The following is a 24103-nucleotide window of genomic DNA, read 5'->3' as shown; positions in this document are numbered from 1 at the left end:
CTTTACTTTGGTTTCTCCTTTTCCAATGAAGACAGTGCTATTGGACACATGGACTATCATCCTGAAGAAGGAGCAATGTCTCCAAAATACTGAGCATTTGTGACAGAGAACACATTCTGCTGTACAAGCAGCAGCACATGAGTCAGACGTGCAGGGACAGAGGGAGCAATGAGAGCTTCTGCACCACTGCAGAAGGACTCTGTGCCCAGGGAGAGAGGCACAAGCTCAGAATATGGGCTTGTTTAACATCATTTCATCCTGTGGGGACACAACCATCAGCTGCCAAGCGACAGGAGACAGTGATACAGCTCAGCACTGAGATCCATCTTCCCAGAGCACAAGCCTCCCAGCTGGCTTCAGTGGGAGTCTCATCTTTCATGCTGCAGAATTGCAGTGAATCCATGTTTTTCAGATACATTAATTGAGAGAGGAGAAAAATTGGTGACCTGGGACTGGAGAAATCTGACAGGAGCTGTGACAGGAAATATTTCCACTTCCAGCAGGTTTGTACCTTCACAAACATTTATCTTTCCCTACTGTGAGAAATACATTTACCAAATATAGCTTAATTACCTGCACAGCATGAGACAAATCTGACACCAAACAGTGCCTCAGCTTTTCATCACTTCCTATTCCTTGCAAAACAAAGTCAGGGACGTAAGAGGAACAGTAGCCTCCTAGTAAGGATCTTCCAAAATTGGCAATACTGGGCTGGACAGAGTTGACTTCAACTAATTTTGACCTGCAATAAAGGCATATCAAAGAGATGTACAACAGTAAACAGCAAATTCACCTTACATAGGATGCACTTCTACTTTTTTCATATCTCTTCCAACTTGAAGTCAAGCACTTTTAAAAAAGTTTACAGTCAGCTTTTGCAGTCAGCTTGTCATGGAAGCAGAGAATACAAGCCAAGATCACAATACACCATTAGTATTTTTTTCCAGACAACTGATCTCTCAATATTCCTCAACAACCAGTAAGCTCAAGAGACACTTTTCCAACCCCTGATGCCAAGTTAGGCTACAGTCCTCCAAATATGTGACATGAGAAGAGGCTCCATCTTTTTTAGGCTCTGTTAGGGCTGAACAGTACTTACCCAGGGAAGGGAATCTCATATTCCTCTGCCCAGTCTTCTTGCTCTCCTCCATAATAGTTACTGCCCAGTCTAGTTAGATCATGGCCTGTATCCTCACTCTCGCTGTCACCCAGGGCACTGTCTGAACTCTCATTTCTTGGAATGTCCCAATCAATTCCCGGGGCCACTTTTTTCTCTACGTTTTCCCTGTCCCCATGGGGGACACGAATAGAGATTTTCTCTCTTTGGTCCTGCTCATTAAAGCAGTTTTTGTAGGTCTCTTGTCGAACAGAGTCCATAAATTTACAAAATTCACTAGGTGGTTTGCAAGCCTTTGTACAGAGCTTTTTAGAAAATTCTAAACTACTGTTGTGAGCAAGAAGGTTTGCAGCTGCTTGCCCTGGAATATCATCAGTAGTCTGGGTTTCAACTGAACTGTCATCAGTGAAATATTCACCAAACAGACTCATGCTCTCAGCACTGTATGGGTTTGAGTTCCAGCTCTGATGCTCAGTAGCAACTTGAGGAAAGGGTTCAGCTGTCCCACAGTCTCTATTTTGGTCCTCAACAGTTTGTTTAGCTTCACAGTTCTGATCAGCAGACACTCCTGCCTCCGCTGCTGGCGGGCTGTGATGCCTGGCAATTTGTTCCACTACTGCCTGACTTCTCAGTTCAATGTCTGAGTCAGGTGACATGGAATCTCCGATGAGGAAAGTCACCTTTGTCTGAGCCTCGGCAGCGCTGCAGGGGAACGTGTCCATGAAGAGCTTATCAGGTGGCTTCTTCTCCACAGCAATGCCAGGTGTCCTTGTGCCCCCTCCTGCCTGGCTGCCCGCCTCCAGAGCATCCTCGCTCCTCCACGCGCTGCCTGCTGGCTCCAAACAAGATTCTGTCCCCACGCATTTCTCGGGTGAAGCTGACCCTGTGCACACCACAGTCTCTAGTTTGGTATCCAGGCAGGGCCTTGGCTGTGTCCCATCCACGGCATCTTCCTGGCAATCCTCAGGAACGATGGTTCTGTTCTCATCTGAAGAAGATTCCAGCTCTACCTTCGGAGTGCTTTGCATGTCTTCTCTCTCTTGCTGTGCAACACCTTCTATGTTCTGTGCGAGGGAAATGGGACATTTGCAGTATTTACAGCTGCAGTTGGGAGCTCTCAGCTCTTCAGACTCAGTGGGGAGCAAGTTGCCCCTGTTCTTGTGCATCGTGACAAGCACATACTCAGACTCTTCCACTTCTCCCTTCTCCAGCGTGGTAGTGATCACAGTGCCAGGCATGACAATGGCCTCATCTTCCCCATTTTCCAGCAGGTGTGTCTCTTGAAGTTCAGAGCATCTGATGAAGTAAGTGAGGAAATAAAGCAACCTCTGGACCAGGTCATGTCTTTTGCCAACCACGACTGTTTTTGCTAATCTCACAGGTGATCCTATGGCCCCATACAGGTCACCTAGGACAGGAAATTAAACACACAATTACTTGGATCTTTGCAATAATTTATTCTTCTAACACACAGCTGTTGGGCTGGTTTTCAAAGGCCAGGTCTATAAGAGAAATACTAAAGCAGTAGAGTTAAAACAGCTGTGCTGTATTTTGTTTTCAGTAAGAGAATCCCAAAGATGCTGCTGGTATGATCTGTAAGGTGAGCCAGTGGTCAGGGGGACATCTGATCTCACACATCAGGGAGCATTCACACCACCTCACTCCAGCTTTGGAGGCTCATCTCCTGGGATCCTTATACAGCCATGGGAGAGAGGAGGCATCTGTGCCAAATTACCCTGGAGAGTCTGGAAAGTGGGCTGGACTTTTACCCACAAAAGAAAGCTGTAGAAGAAACAAACCTATGCCAGGAATGAGGACAAAAAGTGACCATGACAGCTGCATGGCTCAAGCCAACCTCCTTCTCTTGCCCTCCTTGAGTTCTGCTGTGGGTTGGATGGGGTGCTCTGGCTGTACTCGAGTCACCTGGGCAAGTGCCTGTGTGCTCTGGAGGTATGAGGGCACTGCATGACTGCAGGGCTGAGGGGACAAGGAGTCCTCTTGAAGGCCTCCCTCACCACTGTGGGTCCCTCAAGCCACATGAGGCCTGAAATCAAGTTTTCTTGCCAACACCCTGGCCATTCCTACCTGTACAATAATAGGACAACCTCACAAAACTTTCCTTGCTGTAAAGCTGCTGGGGGTTCAGAGGTATTTGCCACCTACCAAGCTGAGCCCACAGTGGGTTGTAGGGATGAGTTTTGGCCAGCATGTCCACACTCTGGGAAGAATGCTTCTCCAGGAAGATCCTTATTGGGGGCTGGCCATTGGGCATGACAGTGGGGACCCAGGCCAGGTGGTTGGTCAGCACTGCAGTCAGCAAAGCTGGTAAAAATCTGAAAGCAAAATGTTCAACATGTTTTTTCTTTTTCCAGATATACACTCAAGATGTTAAACTGACAGCAGCTCTAGTCTATATGGATCAAGGATTAAAGAAACAGCCTGATAAAATCTGCAAAGATCATCCCTTCAGTCTTGGTTCCTTGGGGAGAGAAAGGGTGGCTGGACCCTCCCTCCCACCCTGGCAAAGCTCTTTGTTAGAACACACATTTAAAGTAAAATGAAATATTTTAACTTTGTGGCATCTCACTTACTCTGTTTGGCAATAATTATAAGACTTCCTCTTTTGCAAGTTTTATGTTGTAAAACATCTCAAAACCAATTTATTTCGCTCACTGTAAGAAAGCAGTGGCACTGTGTGGCCCCTGTACTCCAAGGAGATCCCAAACCCCTTGTGACTGTGGATGAGAAGGAAGACTATTGCTACCAAACCTGTAAAACAGCTGGGTGCTGTGTTCTTTCACCTAACTATTGTGCAATTTCAGCCCATATGGCTGCTCCTTTTCAAAAATAATCCCCACAAAGTTCTGTAGCTCAGCCAGAGAAGCTGTGTTCTTAGGCTGGCAAAACAGTTTTCACTGGCTAAGCAATTGAGGTGAAAAAACTTCCTGAAAAACATGAACTATCTGATTTACTGCCATGATAGAGCAAGGTTTCTGCTCTGTGGAGTTTTACCAGTTGGTTTTGCTGGCAGGAGCTTGCCCAGGAGGCTCCACACACCAACACATGGTGCTGTTGTGGCTCAGTGGCTCATGTGTGGGGAGGAAAAGAGCCAAATGTCTCAAAATGGTGTTATTTGAATAATTTACAAGCATCAGGAACCCTACAGCTTCCATGCAGCCACACTAGAGACAGCCAAAGGAGGACGGGAGATTTAAAACTAGATTGGGAAGGATAAAGGGCTTAATTTTTCTCTGGTTTCCATCACTTAAAATCTTATTATATTTAAAATAAAGAAAACAAACCCAAATAAATGACTATTTAAATGTAACCAGCATGTACAGGACTCAGAATGGCAGGGATCAAAGGAGACAACCCCAGCAAAGAGCCTCCACTAAAGCAGGAACTGATCTTTAGAAAATACATCAGCACCCCTCACAACTCCCTGTGGTTTCTCCCATTGCCCTGGGGCAGGAGCAGGCAGAGCACAGTGACCACTGTCACCCTCACCTCAGGGGACAGGAGAGGTGACAAAGGTGGTGACAGAGCTGGAGGATGGGAGCAGCAGCCCCTTCCCACCTGCAGGGAGCAGTGCCCCTGACCAAACATCTGATCTGCTTGTGCCATCCCCACCCAAACTAGGTCTGTGCTCTTTTTAGGACTTTAATGGAGATAAACCCTTTAAAAACTTCCCCTACTCATGCCCTGAGGAAAGGGGATAAAGTATTGACAAAAGAGTAAATTTATCAGATTTTCCCCAGTTTATCAGGAACTTTCTTTCTTTCTTTTTCAGTTTTCAACATCTGCTCACAGCTGGGGCCTGAGGCCAGAGAGGTGAGTGAGCATTAAAGAGCACAGCAGTTCTTTAGTGGCCTTTCAAAGTGATATTTAAGGTTTGTGGTCTGACAGTATTACAGACACAGCTCTTCCTGAATGTATAATCCTGCTCATCACATGATAACTGATTCTGAAAGATAAGTTAATGCATTTTGTAAGGTATCTTCACCCCCTTCCAGACATCCACACAGATCACACACTTCCTATGGACATGTTCCAGATTTTCAGCCTCTATCAAGATGTAGAGGATTGTGAGGAAGCAGGAATTTAATGAGATAATTTCTTATTTGTTTCAAAAAGAAGGTATTTACGGATGGCCTTTTGATTCTCTCATTACCAGGATTTTAACAACTGATTTAAACATTGGTTTGAAATAGAAAGGCACAATCACATATGTAATTTAGAAACTAAAATCCACCATACTGATTTTTAGAAGCATTTTCCATCAAGAAAGTGAACTCCTTCATGAAGCGATGGCACAGCTGGTTCTTCTCTGGTGTCCCTGACATCATGGTGAGCCAGACAGGCTCCCCAATCCGTGGCATCGTGTAGAGATTGCAAATAGTTGTTCTAGAGAACAAAACCAGAAAAATCCAGGAGGTTAAAGAAAAAAAAACAAACAAAAAGAAGCCCAAACAAAAAACCCAACAGCCCCCAAAAAACCAAACCAAACAGAAAACCCCAAACAACAACAAAAAGTAGAAATCTCAGTTTAAAAGAATTCTGTGCAACATGTAATACAGCTCTCATTTCTATCAGAAACAAAATTTCTCTCAGCAACCATTATCCAAACCATGTTGTTCATTAAATAGCACAAATTCAACCTTTACCTCAGAGAGCTGAACCTCACAGGTTCCTCCTGCATCCACCTGCCCTGATCCCAAACACAGCAACATTCCCTGGCACAAGTCAAGAGCTGCCCTGCTCTGAATGAAGAAGGAATGGATCATTTCTTCTTATCTCCTTGCTTGTTCTTCATTTCATTCAAAACAAACTTCTGCTTTATTTATGACTAGGACAAGATTGTAGGTATCTGACTTATAAAAATACCTTAACTTCCTCCTTGCTTTAAAAACTTGGTGAATCTCCAGGCCAAACCTATGAAGTGTGGGTGTGTAGAGCAGGGAACCTGTTCACATCTTTAGCTTTAAATAGAGAGGATGACAGTAAAGGCACCCTGTGGCTGTACCTATTACACACTCACCACATCCTTTTTGACTCTACAGAGGACAGTAAATGTATGATTAAAAATTTGCTCTGCAGTAAAATACCAGATTAAAATTCCTCAGATTACTGTTAAACTCCTCTAAAATATAAACAAGTTATAGTTTAAAGTACAAAGCCTACATTATGACACTATGGGAAGCTGTCTTTCTAACACAGTAAAAATGTAAGCCTGAAAAAGCCCAAAAGGACAGGAGAAATGACTGATAATTCAGGTTTCTCCCTGCCTAATGCACTACTTTTTCTAGGCAAAGTATTTTTCTTTTAAAAGGCAAAGATATACATTACCCCATTATCCCTAGCACCACCCCTGATTTATAAAGATCTTATATCTTCTTTTTTATAGCTATAGAAACTTCTGAACTTCTATTATATCTTATGTATCTTCTCTGGATATCATGGTCACAGAATTTACAGACACTTTCAGCAGCAAATTCACAGACACTTTTTGCCTGCGCAGAGCAGGCAGGCAAGCACACTGGAGCATCAGCTGTCAAATCTTCCATGGTTTAGGGTTTAAAGTGAAGCTCCCAGGAAGTGAGAGCTGCACGTCAGCAGCAGCAGCAGCAGCAGAGCACATCCCACCCCGGGGAGGAGGGAGGCACCCCCAGCCCCTGGGCACAGAAGCAGCTGGGTGGTGACTCCAGAGCTGCTCCCCAAAGGGCAGCACAGGTGACTGAGGTCACCAGGGCTGCTCCTCAAGGAAGAAGGTGAGGGGGCAGTGGCTTTCTCTGCTTTACTTTTCCTAACAATTTTCATCAAATACCAAATCCATTCTCTGTGTTCACAACAGCCAAAATGAACCTTGTCTTCTTCAAAGGTTAGACCTTCAAATCCTCCACTGCCAGAAGCATGATGAGAGCACCACAAAAGTGTCAGTGTGCTGGAGAGGGGACAGCTGAGCTACCTCTGCACTCCCCAGCCCCCAGAGGCTCTGCCGGGTCACTTTGGAGCAGCCTCACCAGCTGCTCCATGTTACCCTCTGCTGCTGGTCCTGTCCTGGGAGGGAAACCCAGGCTGGTGAGACCTGAGCACAAGTCCTGCTGCCTAGACAGGAGTGGGGCACACAGCCAGGGACACCAGCCCTGCCTCTGGGCACCAGAGGGTCTCCAGCAGCACAAACACTCTCCAGGTACTGGGACTTCATTCCTCTGCAGGGGTAACCTGGGACTGGGGAGGGTTTATTAGGGGAAAGCTTTCTGTTCACAGCCCATTAACTGGAGCAGATGTTAAAGATGCCAAAAAAAAAAAAAAAAAAGAAACCTCAAGTCCAAGGATCTCAAACTCAAGGAGTTTCAAAGCTCAAAACAAGTATGAAAATTTACACCCCCCAGACACAGCTGACCTGAGAAGCTGAAGATAAACAGCACAACTTAATGTAAAACACAGCTTATTTCTCCATCCTATGCAAACTAACCCAAGCCAAGCCTCTTGCAGCTCGACTGTTTTGAAAAAAGAAACCACTTCTATACTAAAACCAACATATTAAAATACTTGTTTTCGTTGAAAAGATAGCCCGAGTCTTGTGACTCGTTATTTACTATTCTGGTAACCCTGGCTGCATCTGCAGCTGATAGTGTTTCCTCCGAGCCAGATCAGATTGCCCTGGCCCCTGGCCAGCAGGCATGTGACTGCAGCACAGGGAACCTCCAGCCAGCCAAGGCAGCAATGGCACACAGACCAAGGGCAAGGATTAACTGCTTCCCAGCTCTTCAAACACCCAGGGAAGCTCTCCTGCCAGATAGCAAAGGGCAAAAACGAAAACAAAACAAGAAAACAACACGAAGAAACCCTCCTCAAACACTACGGGGAAGTTAACTGGATTTTAAAAATAACAATCATTAAAAACTCACTTGGCCACTCTCCTCTTGGCCATCTGCAGCAGCACCCCCTCCCCTCCCTCCCCACACACACACCAGCATGTGAGGGAAAGCTCAGTTAATGAGAGACTCTGCTCTTTTGAGGGTTCCAGTACCTTTAAATTGGTTTATATTTGGAAACGCCTCTGGGAGGCTGAACTCCAGCCTGGAGCTTGCAGGCACCTTGGGGACCAGAGAGCCCCTCAGGAAACACCTTCACATCTCACAGCCTTTGAGAGCCACTGAAGCCCAGCCTGAGCCAAGCCCAGCCCAATTCCTCTGGGGTCTGCCTGCCCTGAGGGCACAGGTGGCACCAAGGTGAGCAGCCCTGCTGCCACAGACACCACAGCACAGCTGCTCCACCCTCACACACATACACCCCCAACCACCCTGGGTTTCAGTACCAATTTTCAGAACCAATCCAAGACATCTTTCCCTGGTGCTGTACAAACCAAACGAGCCAGACAGCTCCTCATGGATGAACAAAGCTCCTCATGGATGAAAGCATCCTGCTGCAGCCCCCTTCCTCCCCAAGGAAAGCACACTGACCCTCAGCACTGTGCCCCAGAGCAGCTCTGCTATTTAGGATCCCAAACATAATAGCAGAGAGAGAAAATAATCAGTGGTTTATAAAGCTTAATTCACATACATTTGTTTCCTATCCTCATTCCATCCTTCCAAAGATGATTTTTCCTTAAAAAGGAACAACAAAACAAAGGCAATCCCCACTGCAGGGAAGGCAGGAGTGGGGCTCCCCCACAACTCAGTGCCCGTGCTGGCACCACTGAGCACACTCAGTTCACAGCAGCATAAGCTGCTTAAAAATTACTGGCAGAAAATGGGATCAAATCCGTCTGCCAGAGAGCAGAGAGGTGTTTCCCCAGGCCCTCACTCAGGGTTTCCTTGCCAGCCAGCATTTGTGCCACACAGGTATTAGTCACATGCATAATCTGTGTTATCAATGTGCTGTGCTGGCCTCAGGGACTGGGGGAGCCAAAATGTTTATGCAAGTACAGTAGCTTATTTCCTAAGTCATGTGTCTGCACAGCTGACATCCACAGAGAGTTCTAAGCCTCTAAGTCAAGTGTTAATAGCTAAACCCATCAGTGCTTTAGAAAATTAAAAATTGCTGTAAAGTGACTAATGATGCAAAGGTAGGCCTGGAGCTGGGCACAAAACTGATGGCAAATTTATCAACAGCCTCCATTTGCAGAAGCAGCCTGGGCCTTTGAGAGAAGGCAGCTTTGTTCTCCAGCTTTGGCCCAGCTCCCTTTTTGCAGGCAGTGGAGTGACCTACAGCCACAGCCCCTTCCCTGCAGAGGGGACTCTGGGGTGATGATCAGCAGGGCAGCACATCCCCCATGCCCACTCATCTGAGGTTATTCTGATCACCAGACAAGTCCACATCAGCTACTCTTGAGCACCTCTGAAGATGCAGGGGGAGGGGGGGTTTAAAGAAAAACAAACAAAAAATATTCTCCTTAAAACAACTAGGCTGCAATGAGTTAAACCAGCAACAGGATTACATTTTAGAATCACCAGCCCACTGAAGTCAGCACCCTTCTTCCCTCCAGCACAATTTGCTAAGAGGACAGGAATCAACACAAGTCTCAGGTTCACCAAAGGACTCGTCTCCTGACTTCCCCGTGACTTCAGTGGGAAAGCAGACACCTAAAGAGATAATAGTGTCCTAAATGGGTTTGCTGAACCTGTGCCAAAGCATCTTTGCATCCAGCCTTTGGTATTTAAATATACCTCTCTCTTCTTACCAGACACATCCTGCATTGCTTTGAAAAGCAAGGGGGTCTTGCATGTCACAGAAATGAGGATGACATGCATGTCACAGGGGCACAAGGACCTTGCCTAGACTGGGGGCACCAGCTGCTGCCCACCTCTGAATGCAATCCCTTAAAAAACCCCAGCAAAACCTAAAATTGCCAAAGGCTGCTGCCCCAGGAAATTCATTTCTATGAAATTAAACTGGATTTAATTAACTTCATTACACTATTAAAGAGCAATATTTATATCACCATGGAAACCTCTGCACAGAACTGGTGGTTCAGCTCCAAGTGCTGGTTATGCAATGGTTATGGCCATGTCATGGGAATGATCCCAGCTCCTGGTGAGCACTGAGTGCCAATCTGTGTCTGCTGGGACAGTGCTTTCTTCCTCAGCCTGACCACAGCAGTCTTCCTCACCTCATCCCAGCTCAGCACTGCTCAGTGTCCCTCCAGGAGGAAAAGCCAGCACAGGGGATTTGGCCCTTGTTTTCAGGGCTTTTTCCTGCTTTTGCCTTGGGAGAGGTGCCCCTCCCCTCCCTCTGGAACTGTTTAACTTGGAAGGACAAAGGAGAGCGGGCAAAGTCTGCTGAGTGTATCTTGAAGGGGAATGTTTTGGGGGAAAGGTTTGGAAAACAGCTGGGGAGCTGGTGTTAACAGAGGGTGGGAAGGCACAGAAATGGCTCAGGGAGAGACCTGGGAGGAGAGACAGGGCAGAGCTGTGGGAGTGGAGGATTCACTGTGGCTGCTCTGAGTTGCCGAACTTGTCTCAGGCCCCTGGGCTGGATCAGTGGCTCCCAGCAGTCATGAGCTCCCTCTGCTCCCTCTCTTGGCACAGCTTATCCCATCCACAGGCCCACGTGCTCCCTATTTTCTGCCTTCTGTCCCTACAGGACATATCCTCTGCCCTTCCTTGTGACTACCTGGAGGTGAGCTTCTAAAAAACTTTAAAATACACTGTGCCTTTGTCCTGCAGCACTACCCAATCCATGGCATTCAGGTAAGAAGTGGAATTGTGGAAAAATAAATGAGCGCTCAGGATCCTTCTCTGTTCAGTAAAATACATCCTGATGTCAGAAATTTCTTTTTATAACATCAGAGAGCTGTCTTCAATAATGTCTCTAAAAAGTAGCTCTACACTGGTTGTAAAAGGAAGCACCCTGCCACTCCCATCTGAGAGGAGATGAATCACTCCAAACAGATGGATTTTATCTTAACTCCCTCCCCATGACTTCAGCCATGGAAAGAAAATACAGCTAAATGCCAGGGATGTGCTTATCTGTGTTACTTTGTAAAATAACTGTTGAACAGAGAGGCTCTGCAGGTACCAATAGCCAGAGATTACAGCACTGCATTTGACTGTGGGAAAAGACAGCTCTTCTCTTCCTAACTGTTTTTCTGAAACACCTTTGGAGCACAGCTTAGAGAGGGGTGAGCTTTGCTCACACATCAGGACATTACACACTAGAGGAGGATTTCCCTAACAGGGCTTTGCAATGCTTTTCCCCCTCTCAACAGGCCACAAAAGTGCATATTAAATGGTTTTTAATAGGTGACTGGGAGCTTCCCTATCACCTAAAGCACAGAAAACCCTGTGTTTGTGTTCTGTTCACACACATCTAATGGACACACACACACACTTGGAAAAATCCAAAACCTCAGGCACATTAGGATGGCTTGGGTATCACCAGTCCTTTGCTGTACTGACTTCTGCGGAAGACTTTGGACATTTTAAGTTACTTATCCTGCACTAAGAAGATCCTTGTAAAACAGGCTCAAGTGCTTTTGAAGAAAGAGACAGAAAGGACAGGAGACATGTGGCTCACCTGAACTCATTGAGGGCATCCACAATTCTGTTATATGCCAAACTCCGCTGGCTGGCATCAGCTGATCTCCGACTCATTTTCATGGCCTTGAAAACAATCATTAAACAGATAAGTAACATACAGCTACAGGAGCACAGAAAATGGAAAACCAAGTCATGTGCTTGACTTTATCTTTTGTTCAGCAGGTCATGCAAATAATTCTTTTAAGTGATAAAGTGACGGTCCAAGTGCCAACTTTCCCATCTGAGGGAAGACAGGTGAGGCACATTTGCAGCTTCTGCTTCTTTTGTGCTTTTCACCATTCAAGGCATAAAAGTCAAAGTTTTAACTGCAGTGATGCAATTCCCACACCCAACATCAAGTTGATCCCACTTTTGTAACTAGCAACAAGAGTTAGAAATTAATCTGACAGGGCTGGGAGAACATACACAAGTGCAAGAAGCCAAAGGAACTGTGTTTACCTGTTCTATTGCACTCTTCAGTTTGTTCATGTGACTCTCAAAAAGAGGGAAGTGTGAAAAAAAGAACTCGTTAAATTTGTTGTTTTCATCTTCATCTTTTGAGAGTGAAAAAATAACCCCAATTGCTATCTTCTTCTTCCTAACAATTCCTGGGTTTGGACCAGAGCTGTCATCTGACAAGTTGAAGCTTTCATCCATGGACCTTGGAGCAGGAACAAAAGGGAAAGTTAATGTAATCCACTGCTTAAAGTTGTACCTTGGTTTCCTGTGTGATTCAGTTCTTGAACATTTGACTTCAAATACCTTTTGCTTGAATGTGTTGTCAAATCATCATCTTTGATAACAACCCCTTTGTGATTTTTTACAAACAACTATGAATTGATTCTGCAATCACAAAACTCTGGAACCAGATTCAAAGTGTTCATAGGATCAGAATATTGGTATTCTAGTTCTCCCCCATTCTTGCCAAGAATTTGTGTTTTGAGTACCATCTTAGGGCTTCTTATCCTCAAAACTACAGCCTACAGATTTCCATGTTGCTGAAGGCTTTCCAGCTAGTGAAAAAACAACGAACGCCACGAGGCACACGGAGACTAAAGAAGTTCAGCCTGACTTACACCTCTGTAAATACCCCAGGTGAAAGCATCAGCAAGAGCAGATGCACATATGCAAGAGCAGAATGAGGCTGGCAGGGGTGTGTGGGCAGCAGGCAGCCCTGGCGTGGCCAGCTCACCATCGGGGGAAGACGCCGTTCTCCAGGCTGGTGGTCTGGCTGCGCCGCCAGCGCCGCTGGTAGCTGCTGGCACAGCTCTTGTTGAACGAGGAGCCCGGGGATGGAAACGGGGTGATGAGCAGGCTGCTGAGAGATGCTGCAACAACAAGAGGAATAAAAACCTCTCCAGAAAAAAGAGAATTCGGAATATAACACCAGCAACTAAACCAAGTCTCTCAAGAGACACTGCTGTTGCTTCTCAAGCGCCTTCTCTTTTGCTTATCTATGTTTCTAATATAAAAATAACCAGTTTATAATGACATTAACAAGCCATGCAAGCATGACAAGGGTGGGACAGTCCTGCTGATTTACATAATAGGCAATGCACAGGATGCACCTTGCTCAGCAACCTGAGTATCAGGAAATAAATTCCTTGTGGAAAGGAGTAATGTTGATCACATCCTTTAACAGCCTTTACAATCCCAGCCCAAGTGTTCAACATCCTGAATCTGGAGGGAGGAAAGGGGTGCTGTTGAGGCCAATTCATGTTTTAACATTACCATCATAGGAACACAGAATCAACAGAATGATTTGGGTTGGAAGGGAACTGAATTCCATCTCATTCCATCCCCTGCCATGGGCAGGGACACCTTTCACTAGACCAGGTTGCTCCAAGCCCCATCCAACCTGGCCTCCTGGATTTGGAAAGGAGATGACAGCAAGTATTGTTTAGAAATGCTGCAAGCTCATTTCCATATTAAATCTGCCTTGCTTATTTGCAGCTTGTTTAATAAAAGACACTGCTGTCAGGTTACTGTGAGCTGCCCAACACACACCCTCAACACCTGCACCACCTGGACCCGTGCAGAGAGGTGTCATTAATGTCACAGAGCAAACCAGAACAACCCCATTTCAGCACTACTTCATGATGTGCAGAGACCCCATGACAAATGAATATTTTTGGAGTTTACAGGGTTAACACATGGAACTGCCATTACCAGATCTTGCTATACCGCTGTCTCTGTCCTCGTTCTGCTCCCTCCCAGGCATATCCATAGGGTTGCTGTGAACTGTAAAACAAGGAATACCAATTAGCAGGGGAATGTACAGTTCCTTTCTTGTTTGCAGATCTCCATGTAATTAATGAAACAAAAACATGCTCATTAATTCAGATCAACAGCACTGCACAAGGCCATCACCAAGAAAGGCTGCTTAGCTGAACAAACCAAAACACTTACCTGAGAAGCCTGTATATGTTTTTCTCAAGTCCATACACCTATTTTAGTGCAAACTAAAACCAGGACTTTGTTTCTGTCCATAGATAATTTTCAATAAAATTTTATTGTACCAAGAGGATGTTGGTCACATTTGTAGTACTCAATGTATAGGCAAAACCCACCAAGACTCAAAATAAACACAACTTCATTCCTAGACCAGCTTTCTCAGGTATTAGATATGTACTTTTAAAGGAATTTTGAATGCTGTCTTTAAGAAATTGATACTTTTAAGTTGTGAGCAGTGCATTGGTTGTTCAACTAAGCTGTAAGCTGTCCAGATTCACAGTCTGCATCTAGACAAGATCAAAGGTGTGTCAGGCTCAACAGTCTTTAAATGTGATATATTTTACAAATATTTGTGTGAAATAAAGCTACTCAGCCATGGAAATAAGATCCACTAAAAGCAAGAAATGTCCATTTTGAATTAATCTAATTTAGCTGTAATTTTTACAGTTTGATTGAAACCAATCCAGATCAAAATAGCTTGACATCATTGTGAAATATTATCCCCATAAATATTAATTCCATATTTAAATATTTTAGTTTCCAAAACAGAACAACACAGACAATCCCAAAGAGGACTATTAAATGCCTGCTGTTCTTTGGGGATTTAAGAAATGTGTCCAGAAAGGTAAGGGAGCAAACACCACTGTCCATTTTTTGCTTTTTTCTTTTTTTTTTTTTTTTTTTAAATATGAGATCTTATTTGCAGGGCTAAACTACAAATCCACAGAGTTTGTCACCCCAGCTAGACTAGCCCCACAGCACAGCACACAGCACACAGCAAACCTGCAAAGAAAGAGGCGCTCCGGATGAGGCGGAGCGGACCTTGCTCTGAGAATGCCCGCCTGGGGCTGCAAAGCTGGGAAAGACCTACATGGCAAAACGTAAAATACACATCAGAGAATGAGGTTAGTAAAGCAGAACAGTCCATAGGGAGGGGGCCAGGGCAGGGAAAGGTTTGAGCCAACATAAATGCAGAGTAACACAGGCAGGAGAACAGCTCTGAGGCTTTACCAGAACGCTGATGTGAGGATGAATCTCACAGCTGGGCTATACAGCATTTATAGATTAAAATAATAGACCCAGCTTTCCACTGTCTCCCATACAAGGATGGGGTTTCTCAAAAGGGCTCTTTTTTTTTTTTAATTTTAAGGTTGAAAAATGATTAATTTATGCAGGCTCAAAGCCTAACTTGACCACAAACAGGAGATTCATCACAGAGTATAATGTTTGTTTTAACATCCACACTGGTGGGGTGCCTGGGAACACTGCTTCTGAAGAGGAGGAGGAAGGGGAGAAAGAAGGCAGGAATTCATCTTAGTAGAACCAACAAAAAATTATAGGCTGAAGTAGTTCTGAGAATAGTCAGTACATAAGTTGAGTGAAATGATCACATAGAAAATAAATGTTAGCAGTCTCAGTAGTGCATTTTAAAAGTAATACTGGATTATAGATATACCAGGGAAACAGTGTATTTACTGTACACAGAGCCAGAAAAAACACATAAGTATTTTTAAAGAGTTAATTGCCAGTCCCCCTCCTATATTTGAAGCCATGCTCACTCAAAGTTTTCTGATTATACAAAACACAAAGGCTGCACCTCAAAGCTCCCTTCCATTCTCTTAGGCCTCCAGTCATTAAAGGGAACACATGACCAGGGCTGCTTTGGTTTTTTTTTTAACCAGCACATGTGAAAAAAGCACCTTGTAAACAGTTCCCAGCCAAAACACATAAACCCTTCTCCTGTCACAGATGAGTCAGGAGCAGTCTCTGCTGCTGAGCACAGTTGGAAATGCTGCAGTTACAGATTAACTCCTCTCCCTGCTTCACCTAGGGTTCCCTCTGTGCTCAAACAGGAACTGTAAACAAACACTGCTGAAAACTTGTGCAGCTCAATCACAAAGAAAACTTCATCCTCCTCTTGCTGGCAACCTTGTACCTCTTGCCACACATCCTTACCCCAAGGTACCCATACCTCCCAAAGCCTCAGAGCTCGGGTCTTGGGGCAGTCACCAGAGTCACCTCACAGCTGGACACAGGGAACAGGTGGCACTGGCTACACCTGAATCACTCCATGCCTAAGAGCTGCCTTATCTGAACTGGAACTTGCAGTTTAGATCACTCTAATGCTACAGCAAACTTCTGCCAGGCACAAGGCACAGCCAACCCTAACAGTAGAGGAAGGTGATGTCCTGTCTCTTAGATCAGGTACCACATTCACTGCAAAAATCACAACTGAAGCCTGAAAGGACTTTGGGAAATGAATTTATAGGTTGTAAGGTTCTTACAACCTTAATTGGTTTCCCTTACAAATGGACTAGTGCAAATTATTTTAATGAGGTATACAGCTCATGAGCTTGAGCAGCATTTAAGCCCATGCTTGGGCACAGTCTTGCAAAGTCAATGGGAAGGAAAGCAGTAAACACCCCTAAGATCTAGAACCACATCAGAGTCAGAAACCCATTTAAGAGTAACACAGTTATCAAATATACTCACTTCCAACCCTATAAAAGCATATTTTACATACAGAAATTTCCTGGAAAGCAACTGTAAAAATAAGCCCCTTATTCCACCTACAACAGACATTTGTTTGGGAAGTCAACAATCAAAATGAACAGATAGGGAGGAGAGAGCCATGGATCAGGCTGCTACACTGGACAACCAAGCACTGAAGTCCAGTCTTATCAGCTCTACTGTTCCAGGAGGAAAAGCCAAGACCTTTGTTATCTAATGTTCATGGAGCCTCCACCCACAGCTCCTCCAGGGAAGCTGAGAACTGAGGACACCAGATGGTTTCTCAGGACTGCTTAGCTGCCATGGTCAGCCAGAGGAGAGAACACACAGATATTCTGTCTAATCTGATCCAAAGCTCCAGCTCAGCTGTGCAAGGTTAACTGAGACTTGTACAGGACACACAGCTACAAGTGCTCAGGTGGGCAGAGTACAGAGCAGAATGAGAATTATTAATGGCAATACAACCAGGGAACTGAGCCAGGCTGAATCAGTCCTGCCTGATCAGAGATATGCTCTTCAGGAATTTCTACAGAATGTTATTTTCCGACATTTTCTGTATTTGAACTTAAGTATATATAAATATTTCTATTATGTATTTTGTATACACATATGCAGCTGTGTATACTGAATGACTGCTAATTCCCTGAACAGTCCAAGTTATTCTCCTCCAAGCTCCATCACCATTAATTTTCTGTTACATCTTTACCTTTTTTTATATTTGATTTTATTTAAAAGATTTGCATGTTCTAGAATCTATGTTTACTCAATTAAAGATATCAGTAAATAAAATCTGTTTGCAATTACCTATATTCCCAAGAAGTCCATTCATAATTGTACTGTGGTCAGGCTTTAATGTATTGCTGTCTTGATTAATGAACTCAAGACTGTCCTGCAACCTATAACAAACATAAAACATATAACAAAACCAGTGATTTGCATTTCAGTAGAATAGAGAGATAGTTCATTATTGCCAAAATGGAACAGACAATGTAAAAACACAGGCTTTACTAGAAAAAATTTTCATAGCCTAAGCCACATCTTCAAGTGGGTCACTTAATAACAGAAAACAGATATTTTTGTAACATATTTTTACAATATTTTTGTATTTTGATATTTTTGTATTTTTCTTCATCTTGGACTGAATCCCCAAGGTTGCAGGTAGGTACTTTTGTACCTTACAGTATCAAGCTTCACCAAATCAGCATGGAAGGAATGGTTCATTCATTTCCTTAGAGCCAGCTGAGGTGAAGACAACCGTGAGGGAAAGGTGAGGACACCACTGACAGGATGTAGCAAGGAGTTATTTTTTTACAGAAAGAATCTGGAGGGTCCAAAGAAAGTCCTGTGTGTCCTTGCATTCACCTCTTTCTGTGCAATAGCTACAAAGGGCAGGGCACTCACGTGTTCAGGCTGCCGTAGATGCTGCTGCCCGTGCGCGCTGTGAACACCTTGCTGAGCATGAGCTGGGGAGGGGAGCTGGGGAAGAGGAGGGAGATGTCAGTCACAAACAGGGCCAGGACAGGCTTTGCCTTCCATTTCACAGCCCTCCAGATTTTATGGACCTTAACACAACATAACACTTTTTTATTTCAAAAATGACCTCAGATTGACTTTAAAGCAAACACAGAAATCCATTTCAGTCTGCACTTGTGCCATTCAATTCACTGTTTATCAGCACTAAGGGTGAGTCTTCTGAAAACACCTGCAGCAAAACGTTCATCTTACCGGATCTGATGAATCTTCAATGTGGAGCCCTTGTAGCTCATGGCCACAGAGCCAAACATCATCTCTCCAAGCATGTTGGCATCTGAGGAGCACCGAGAACCCTGCAAAAAATCAAACCCACCAATGTTTGGTTTGAAGCATTTTAGAGGCACGCTTCTACTAAGGCAACACACAAGAGAGAAAATATTCCTTATTTAAAAGATAAATATGCAAAATATCTTGCTGGAACACTGTTGAACATGCAAAGTTGAACAGTTTAATCAAGATAATGCTAACAGAGAAAGTGATCTTCACACTGGCTGTGAGCTCAACCTCTAAAACCATGCAACAAACCAAACCCACCTAGGTGAGGGGAAGCAGATTCCAACAGCACTGAGCCAGGGGACTAAACTTTTAACCATGTCTTAACACACCTCACTGAATTAAGCCTAAACCTTGCTCCTGCTTGACAAGAAGAATCAGCAGTTCACTGGAGATGTTAGACTGTGCAGTGGAGCCAAACTGGACCAATGTTTGCTTGACAAGACTGAATCATAACTTATCCATGGATGATATTTTATATGGGATGAATCTCTCCCTGGTGCTTCTGTGATGGCACCAGGAAAGAGCTGCAGCATCACATTAGATGCCAGGCTGAAGTGGTGCAATTCCTGCTTCTCTGGTGGCAGGAGCTTGCTGTAAGGCACACAAGCTAAATACCAAGGAGCAAAGTCACTATGCTGCATCACTGGCTAGGGCAAATTCTGCAAACAAAACCCTAAAATTAAAAAATTACTCAGGGCAATCAACTGGAGACAACTGCTCTGCAGACAGACTTCTTATTTCTGTGTTTTCAATGACTGTGATTACTGTGCCTTTGTCCAGGGCTGTTTCACCTCCAGGCCAGCAGAGTGTAAGTGCTGGCTCTCCACTTGTGCCTTGCCCTGAATAATTTAAAATGTGGTGATCACTCACTAACACAGCTCAGCCAGTTCTCAGGTGAGGAGGTTTGGCAAAAGAGCAACACATTTCCTACAAAGTGTGTGATAGCATTTAATTACTCCATTCCCTGGAGAAATCCTTCTAAAAGATCCTTAAACCCCTCACAGAAACAACCCTGCTGGAAGATGCTCAGTGCATCTCCATATTCCTCATGCAAGCTCTAAACAACCAGAACCCTGAGTAACCATGTATTCTACACAGGACTGAAATACAGAATGACAAGAATGGTTTGGGTTGGAAGGGACCTGGAAGCTCACCCAGTTCCACCCCCTGCCATGGGCAGGGACACCTCCCACTGTCCCAGGTTGCTCCGAGCCCAGTCCAGCCTGGCCTTGGACATTTCCAGGGGTAGGGCAGCCACAGCTTCCCTGGGCAGCCTGTGCCAGTGTCAGAGAGTGAGCCTGGAGCACAACCAAGGACAGGGTGTCCCCACCACAGACCCCTGCAGGCAGCAAGAACAGCTGTGAACATCCCACTGAGTGTTCCTGCTCACACCAGCCCACAGAACAAGGGCAGGAACAAGGAAATGCTCATCAGCCAAAAGGCAACACACTCACAACATTTCTCAATTTTTAGTTCTTTTCAAGCACTCTCAATTAAGCTGATGATACTTTTAACAGCCATGCTTGTAACCTCTGAAATCTATCCCTGCAAGGAGAGGGGATGACTGAAAGCAGAAACCACCACTGTAAAAATGAGGGTACAACTCCAAGGTTTGTATGTGTTCAATGGCAGGACAAAAGCTGATCATTAGCTGGGCCTCAGTGAAATTTCCATCTCTGCCTGCCAGGACATCCCACTGCTCAGGTGCACTGTAGGCAGTACTGGAAAAACTAGAATTTAAAACCAGTCAGTATGAACCAGCAGCTCCAAGGAAATCTCAGCATAGATGTTAATGACTCCAGGAAATAACAGGTTTGCCAGCATCACAAAATCCTGTCTTAAGAACACTGCAAATTACTACAGCCTCACGCTATGATTGTTGTTTTTAAATCTGTTGCAGATCTCCAAGCGAAGGGGACAATTCTGATTAAATGTCAAGCCCTTGATGTGGGTTTTGATTTCAACTTTCTGCTGTTGTGAAAATATAATTCTAAAGCTCAGTAAAAATACTTTATCTTAGAGTATTGATTTTCTTTGTCAGACAGCCAAATTAAAGTGAAAATCAGCTGCTTTCAAATTTAATTATAGGGGTTTCCCTTTCCTCTGAAAGACAGACAAGCCCTGCTGAAGGCAAAGAGTGTGATAAGATGAGCCCATGGCCTGTTCAGTCTGGCATTTCCTCTACAATTAATAACAGTAATTTTACCATGCATAACCAAAGGCACATATTTTATGCATTTAATATGGAAACACTGTTACAGCTCAACTCTTTGGCCTTCTAATGCTGCAAAATACAGGTCACTCAAGACCAAAGCAGAGTACAACCAAATGGGGAAAGGGGTTAAATATTAAAAACTCAAACAAAAAGTAGCCAAGGAGCATCTGGCAAAAAGGGCACAGCTTGGGGCACTGACAGCCTGGACACAAACCAACTCCTCAGGTCACAGTTTAGAGCTCCCATAGAAACTGATCATAAAATACCCACAAGTGTTTGTGATTGCACATTAGCATATTAGAGGTAGTAACATTTGCATGATTTGGAAATTACATTTCTGAACATATTTTCAGCTTTTAATACTCCCTTTACTGTACATATTGTCCTGTCAATAACTAAGTATATCTGTAAATTAAAAAGGCAATAAGAAAATAGGTTAAATATGGGACATAATTACAAATATGGAACCCTGGAACAAATCCTATTTCACCTTGCAATTAAAGTTGCTCATATATAATCAAAGTGTATTTAAACAAGAAAACATAAAGCAGTATTTTAAAAACCCCATAGTATTATATTATTTGAACTTCCATTTTATAGCCTTACAAAAAACAAACAAGAGAGTTTATAAATACTCCAATAAGTAACCTCTGAGGCTACAGACACAGCAGTTAGAACATAGGAAATGCCAGGCTGAGTGAAGTCTGGACAAACTTACTCTGGCCCTTCTGCATAGCCAATGCTAAATTTTATTGCACATTAAAGAATTCTTGTATTTTTGTCTCTCTGCTCACTTGCTGGGGTAGCCTGGAAGGAGTCTGATGAATGCAGTAGATTATTCACAATAAATATGCTGTGGAAGACCAACTTCAGCTGGAAGTGTGTGGCACAGTCACACAGCCACTGAGATTTCAGTTCAACTCAGTAACATTTTGAGTGAGTGATACACACGAAGAAATGGGAACTTCAAAAGGAAAACTTTCCACAGCTTTAAAATACACCCTCATGCCAAACACTAAAATTTATTTTCTTTAGTAGCATTGAGCATTGTTTGCAGGGAGCCTGCTCTGGAGCAGAGCCAGTTTCTGGGTAGTGGGGGGCATGGTTTTTCTTGGGCACACAGTGCACAAAGGAGGTTGCTTTGTGCTGGAAGGGAGCTGCTGACAGAAACATCTCTTCCTTTCATAACCACAGTAATGCCCTGCCAGGAAGGGAGGAACGGAAAACAGATCTTCAGCCACCTTACCCAAGCTGTGGAAAAGAGTGTGATGAGACAGAGAAAACAAGAATACACAGCTTGCCAAATATAGCAGGAGTTAACGTGACAGTAGGAAAGTCAGCACTGGAAGCTTCTTCACTTCTATCTATGGGAGATTAAGACATCAGTAGTATTGTACTCCAGAGCAGGTTGTGGAGATAGCAGCTCCCTCAAACACACAATTACTTCATTACAAAGAGTGAAAAGGGCTTAGTTCTATTTTAGGGTAGCCTAATATAAAACACTTGTGATCTGTGGAAGGAGAGATGACAAAAATATATCCCTGTCAGATGACTCTAGCTACTCTCATGGCCAAAATCTCTTATATAAAATGGAATTCAAGTGCACCAAATCCCTTAAAAAGCTGTTACACAGACCACGCCTACAGACAATGCTATTTCTCTGGCATTTGACAATGAAATAGACTACCTCATCTACACCAAGATATTTGTGTCTGATCACACCAAGTGAGTGTTATCACCTGGGTCACAAAATGGAACAAATGTCCTGGAGAAATTGCTGCCATTCAAGACATCCCAAGAGAACCAGCTGGTTGGTTTTAGACTTGATAATACCCAAAGATGCAGTGTTAAACACTCCTGAGTCACCCAAGGTCTTGGTTCTGACTGAAACCTGCTCTCCAGTGCCAGCCTCTCATTTCAAGTACTTTAAAACAGTCGTGCCTCACCTGCTGTGAGCATTTGACATGTGTTGTGGAAAAAAAATAGTGACTCACCTGGTATTTTGGGCATTGCTCTTTTGGATCAGAGAATGAGGAGGATGAATTGATTGAGCTATCCAAGGAAGAAGAGCTGTCTCCTCCAGGCTTTAGCTGGCAACACTTCCCAAAAACTCTCACCTGAGCATCACTGCAGAGTTTCTGAAATACAGACAACACATGTGACACACTAAGACCTGTGACCTGAAATCGCTGTTAGTATCACTGTACTTACCTGTTCAAGTAAGATATTTAACAGCTGAAAGGCTCATGCCCCAGGAAACAGGTAACACACACCCATATCTCTGCAGCCTGCCTGTCCAAAGGAAAGCTGAGCCTTTTTACTTCCAATTAGCCAGAAGCTAACAGAACAGGTCACTACAACTCCATCTTCCTAAGTAGACTTTTTTAGACCCAGGATTAGGAGAGAGGATGGTACCAAAGCATTTAAAGGAAGGATGGAAATGTCCACCTTACTCCCTGTGCCTGCCAGAGTGGAGACGACACAGGAGTGTAAGCAGCAGCTCACCATTGCTCATCAAGCAAGAATAACACAGAATTCAGAAGATTCATGTTACAAGGGCAAGTGGAGAGAAAAGATCCTGTTTTTCAGAATCTCTCCCTAGCTGTATCTAAGCCCCCTAGTCTTTCTCAAGAGTGGCACAGAGGTGACACATTTCTTACATTTTCTGTATGAGGGAACTGTGAGGCTGAAAATGGGCAATGCTGAAAAACACAGTGCTACAGAGAAGGCAGAAAAGATTCAGAAAATTATGAAGACTCCATCCAAAAGCTAAATTCTGATAGAGATTCAGACAGAAAGCAGAGCAGAGCAGAGATCCTGTACAGATGGAGCTGGAACCGATGTACAGGATGGGCAGGATCTGTGTTCACTCTACACACAGAGAATTATCAATCACTGCCATGGGAGATGCTTCACTACGTTTCATTCACTATTTAAAAGCATTTGTGATTTCCCTTGAGAATCCCAGCATCCCAAGCAGAATCAGCATCCACCAAGTTAATGCAGTTTACACAGCACTGGCATTGCCAACCCTCTTCACCTAAAGATCTCAATGTATTTTTCACACACTCGTTACACTTCAGCACACCCCCGTAAGGTTGGCATTATTTACATCTGCTGGTAGGCAGCACTAGGAGACAGAAATAGTCTACACTGCTCAAAATTCTGCACTAACTCTGCCCTAAGACTTCCTTAATTACCATTTCCTACACAATCACCAAACCAGTAAGAGCAAGCTGGAAGCAAACCCTGCTGAAAGCAAGGTTTAAGGACAGATGGGAACACAGAAGTGCTGTTATGTGTCACAGCTTCATCTCTGGACTCATAGCTCCTGCCACAAGCTTCATCATCCAAAAACACAGCCATGTCTCAGCTTTTAAGGAAAAGGCATAAAGAAAAGTGTGAAATAGCCAAGGCACGCATTAGTAACTCCACAACTGCTCAATAATCAGCAATAGCTGCTTGAAAAGATGA

At 44.1% G+C, this 24103-nt stretch overlaps 1 protein-coding gene across 3 annotated transcripts in view; it reads right to left on the bottom strand.

Annotated features, from left to right (window-relative positions):
* The window catches only part of FNIP1 (folliculin interacting protein 1), a 64132-nt gene that overhangs the window by 5596 nt on the left and 34433 nt on the right, over nucleotides 1-24103 (bottom strand). For 2 of the 3 annotated variants that reach the window (XM_071443200.1, XM_071443201.1), the window contains exons 3-15: nucleotides 22624-22767; nucleotides 18331-18431; nucleotides 18007-18081; nucleotides 17410-17501; nucleotides 14878-14961; nucleotides 13810-13881; nucleotides 12833-12968; nucleotides 12100-12301; nucleotides 11639-11724; nucleotides 5375-5521; nucleotides 3281-3450; nucleotides 1100-2525; nucleotides 574-742 (exon numbers count right to left, since the gene is read on the bottom strand). In XM_071443200.1, coding sequence (XP_071299301.1) covers nucleotides 574-742; nucleotides 1100-2525; nucleotides 3281-3450; nucleotides 5375-5521; nucleotides 11639-11724; nucleotides 12100-12301; nucleotides 12833-12968; nucleotides 13810-13881; nucleotides 14878-14961; nucleotides 17410-17501; nucleotides 18007-18081; nucleotides 18331-18431; nucleotides 22624-22767 — 2904 coding nt within the window. The remainder of the gene's footprint in view (nucleotides 1-573; nucleotides 743-1099; nucleotides 2526-3280; nucleotides 3451-5374; nucleotides 5522-11638; nucleotides 11725-12099; nucleotides 12302-12832; nucleotides 12969-13809; nucleotides 13882-14877; nucleotides 14962-17409; nucleotides 17502-18006; nucleotides 18082-18330; nucleotides 18432-22623; nucleotides 22768-24103) is intronic. The other variant, XM_071443202.1, reaches the window with a different exon arrangement.

The sequence above is a fragment of the Agelaius tricolor genome, unplaced genomic scaffold, assembly GCF_023055355.1.
Source record: "Agelaius tricolor isolate 1412-34295 unplaced genomic scaffold, bAgeTri1.0.p SCAF_18, whole genome shotgun sequence".
In the NCBI taxonomy this organism is placed as follows: Eukaryota; Metazoa; Chordata; class Aves; order Passeriformes; family Icteridae; genus Agelaius; species Agelaius tricolor.
Note: the sequence above shows the minus strand (reverse complement) of the source record. Positions and strands in the feature narration are given on the sequence as shown.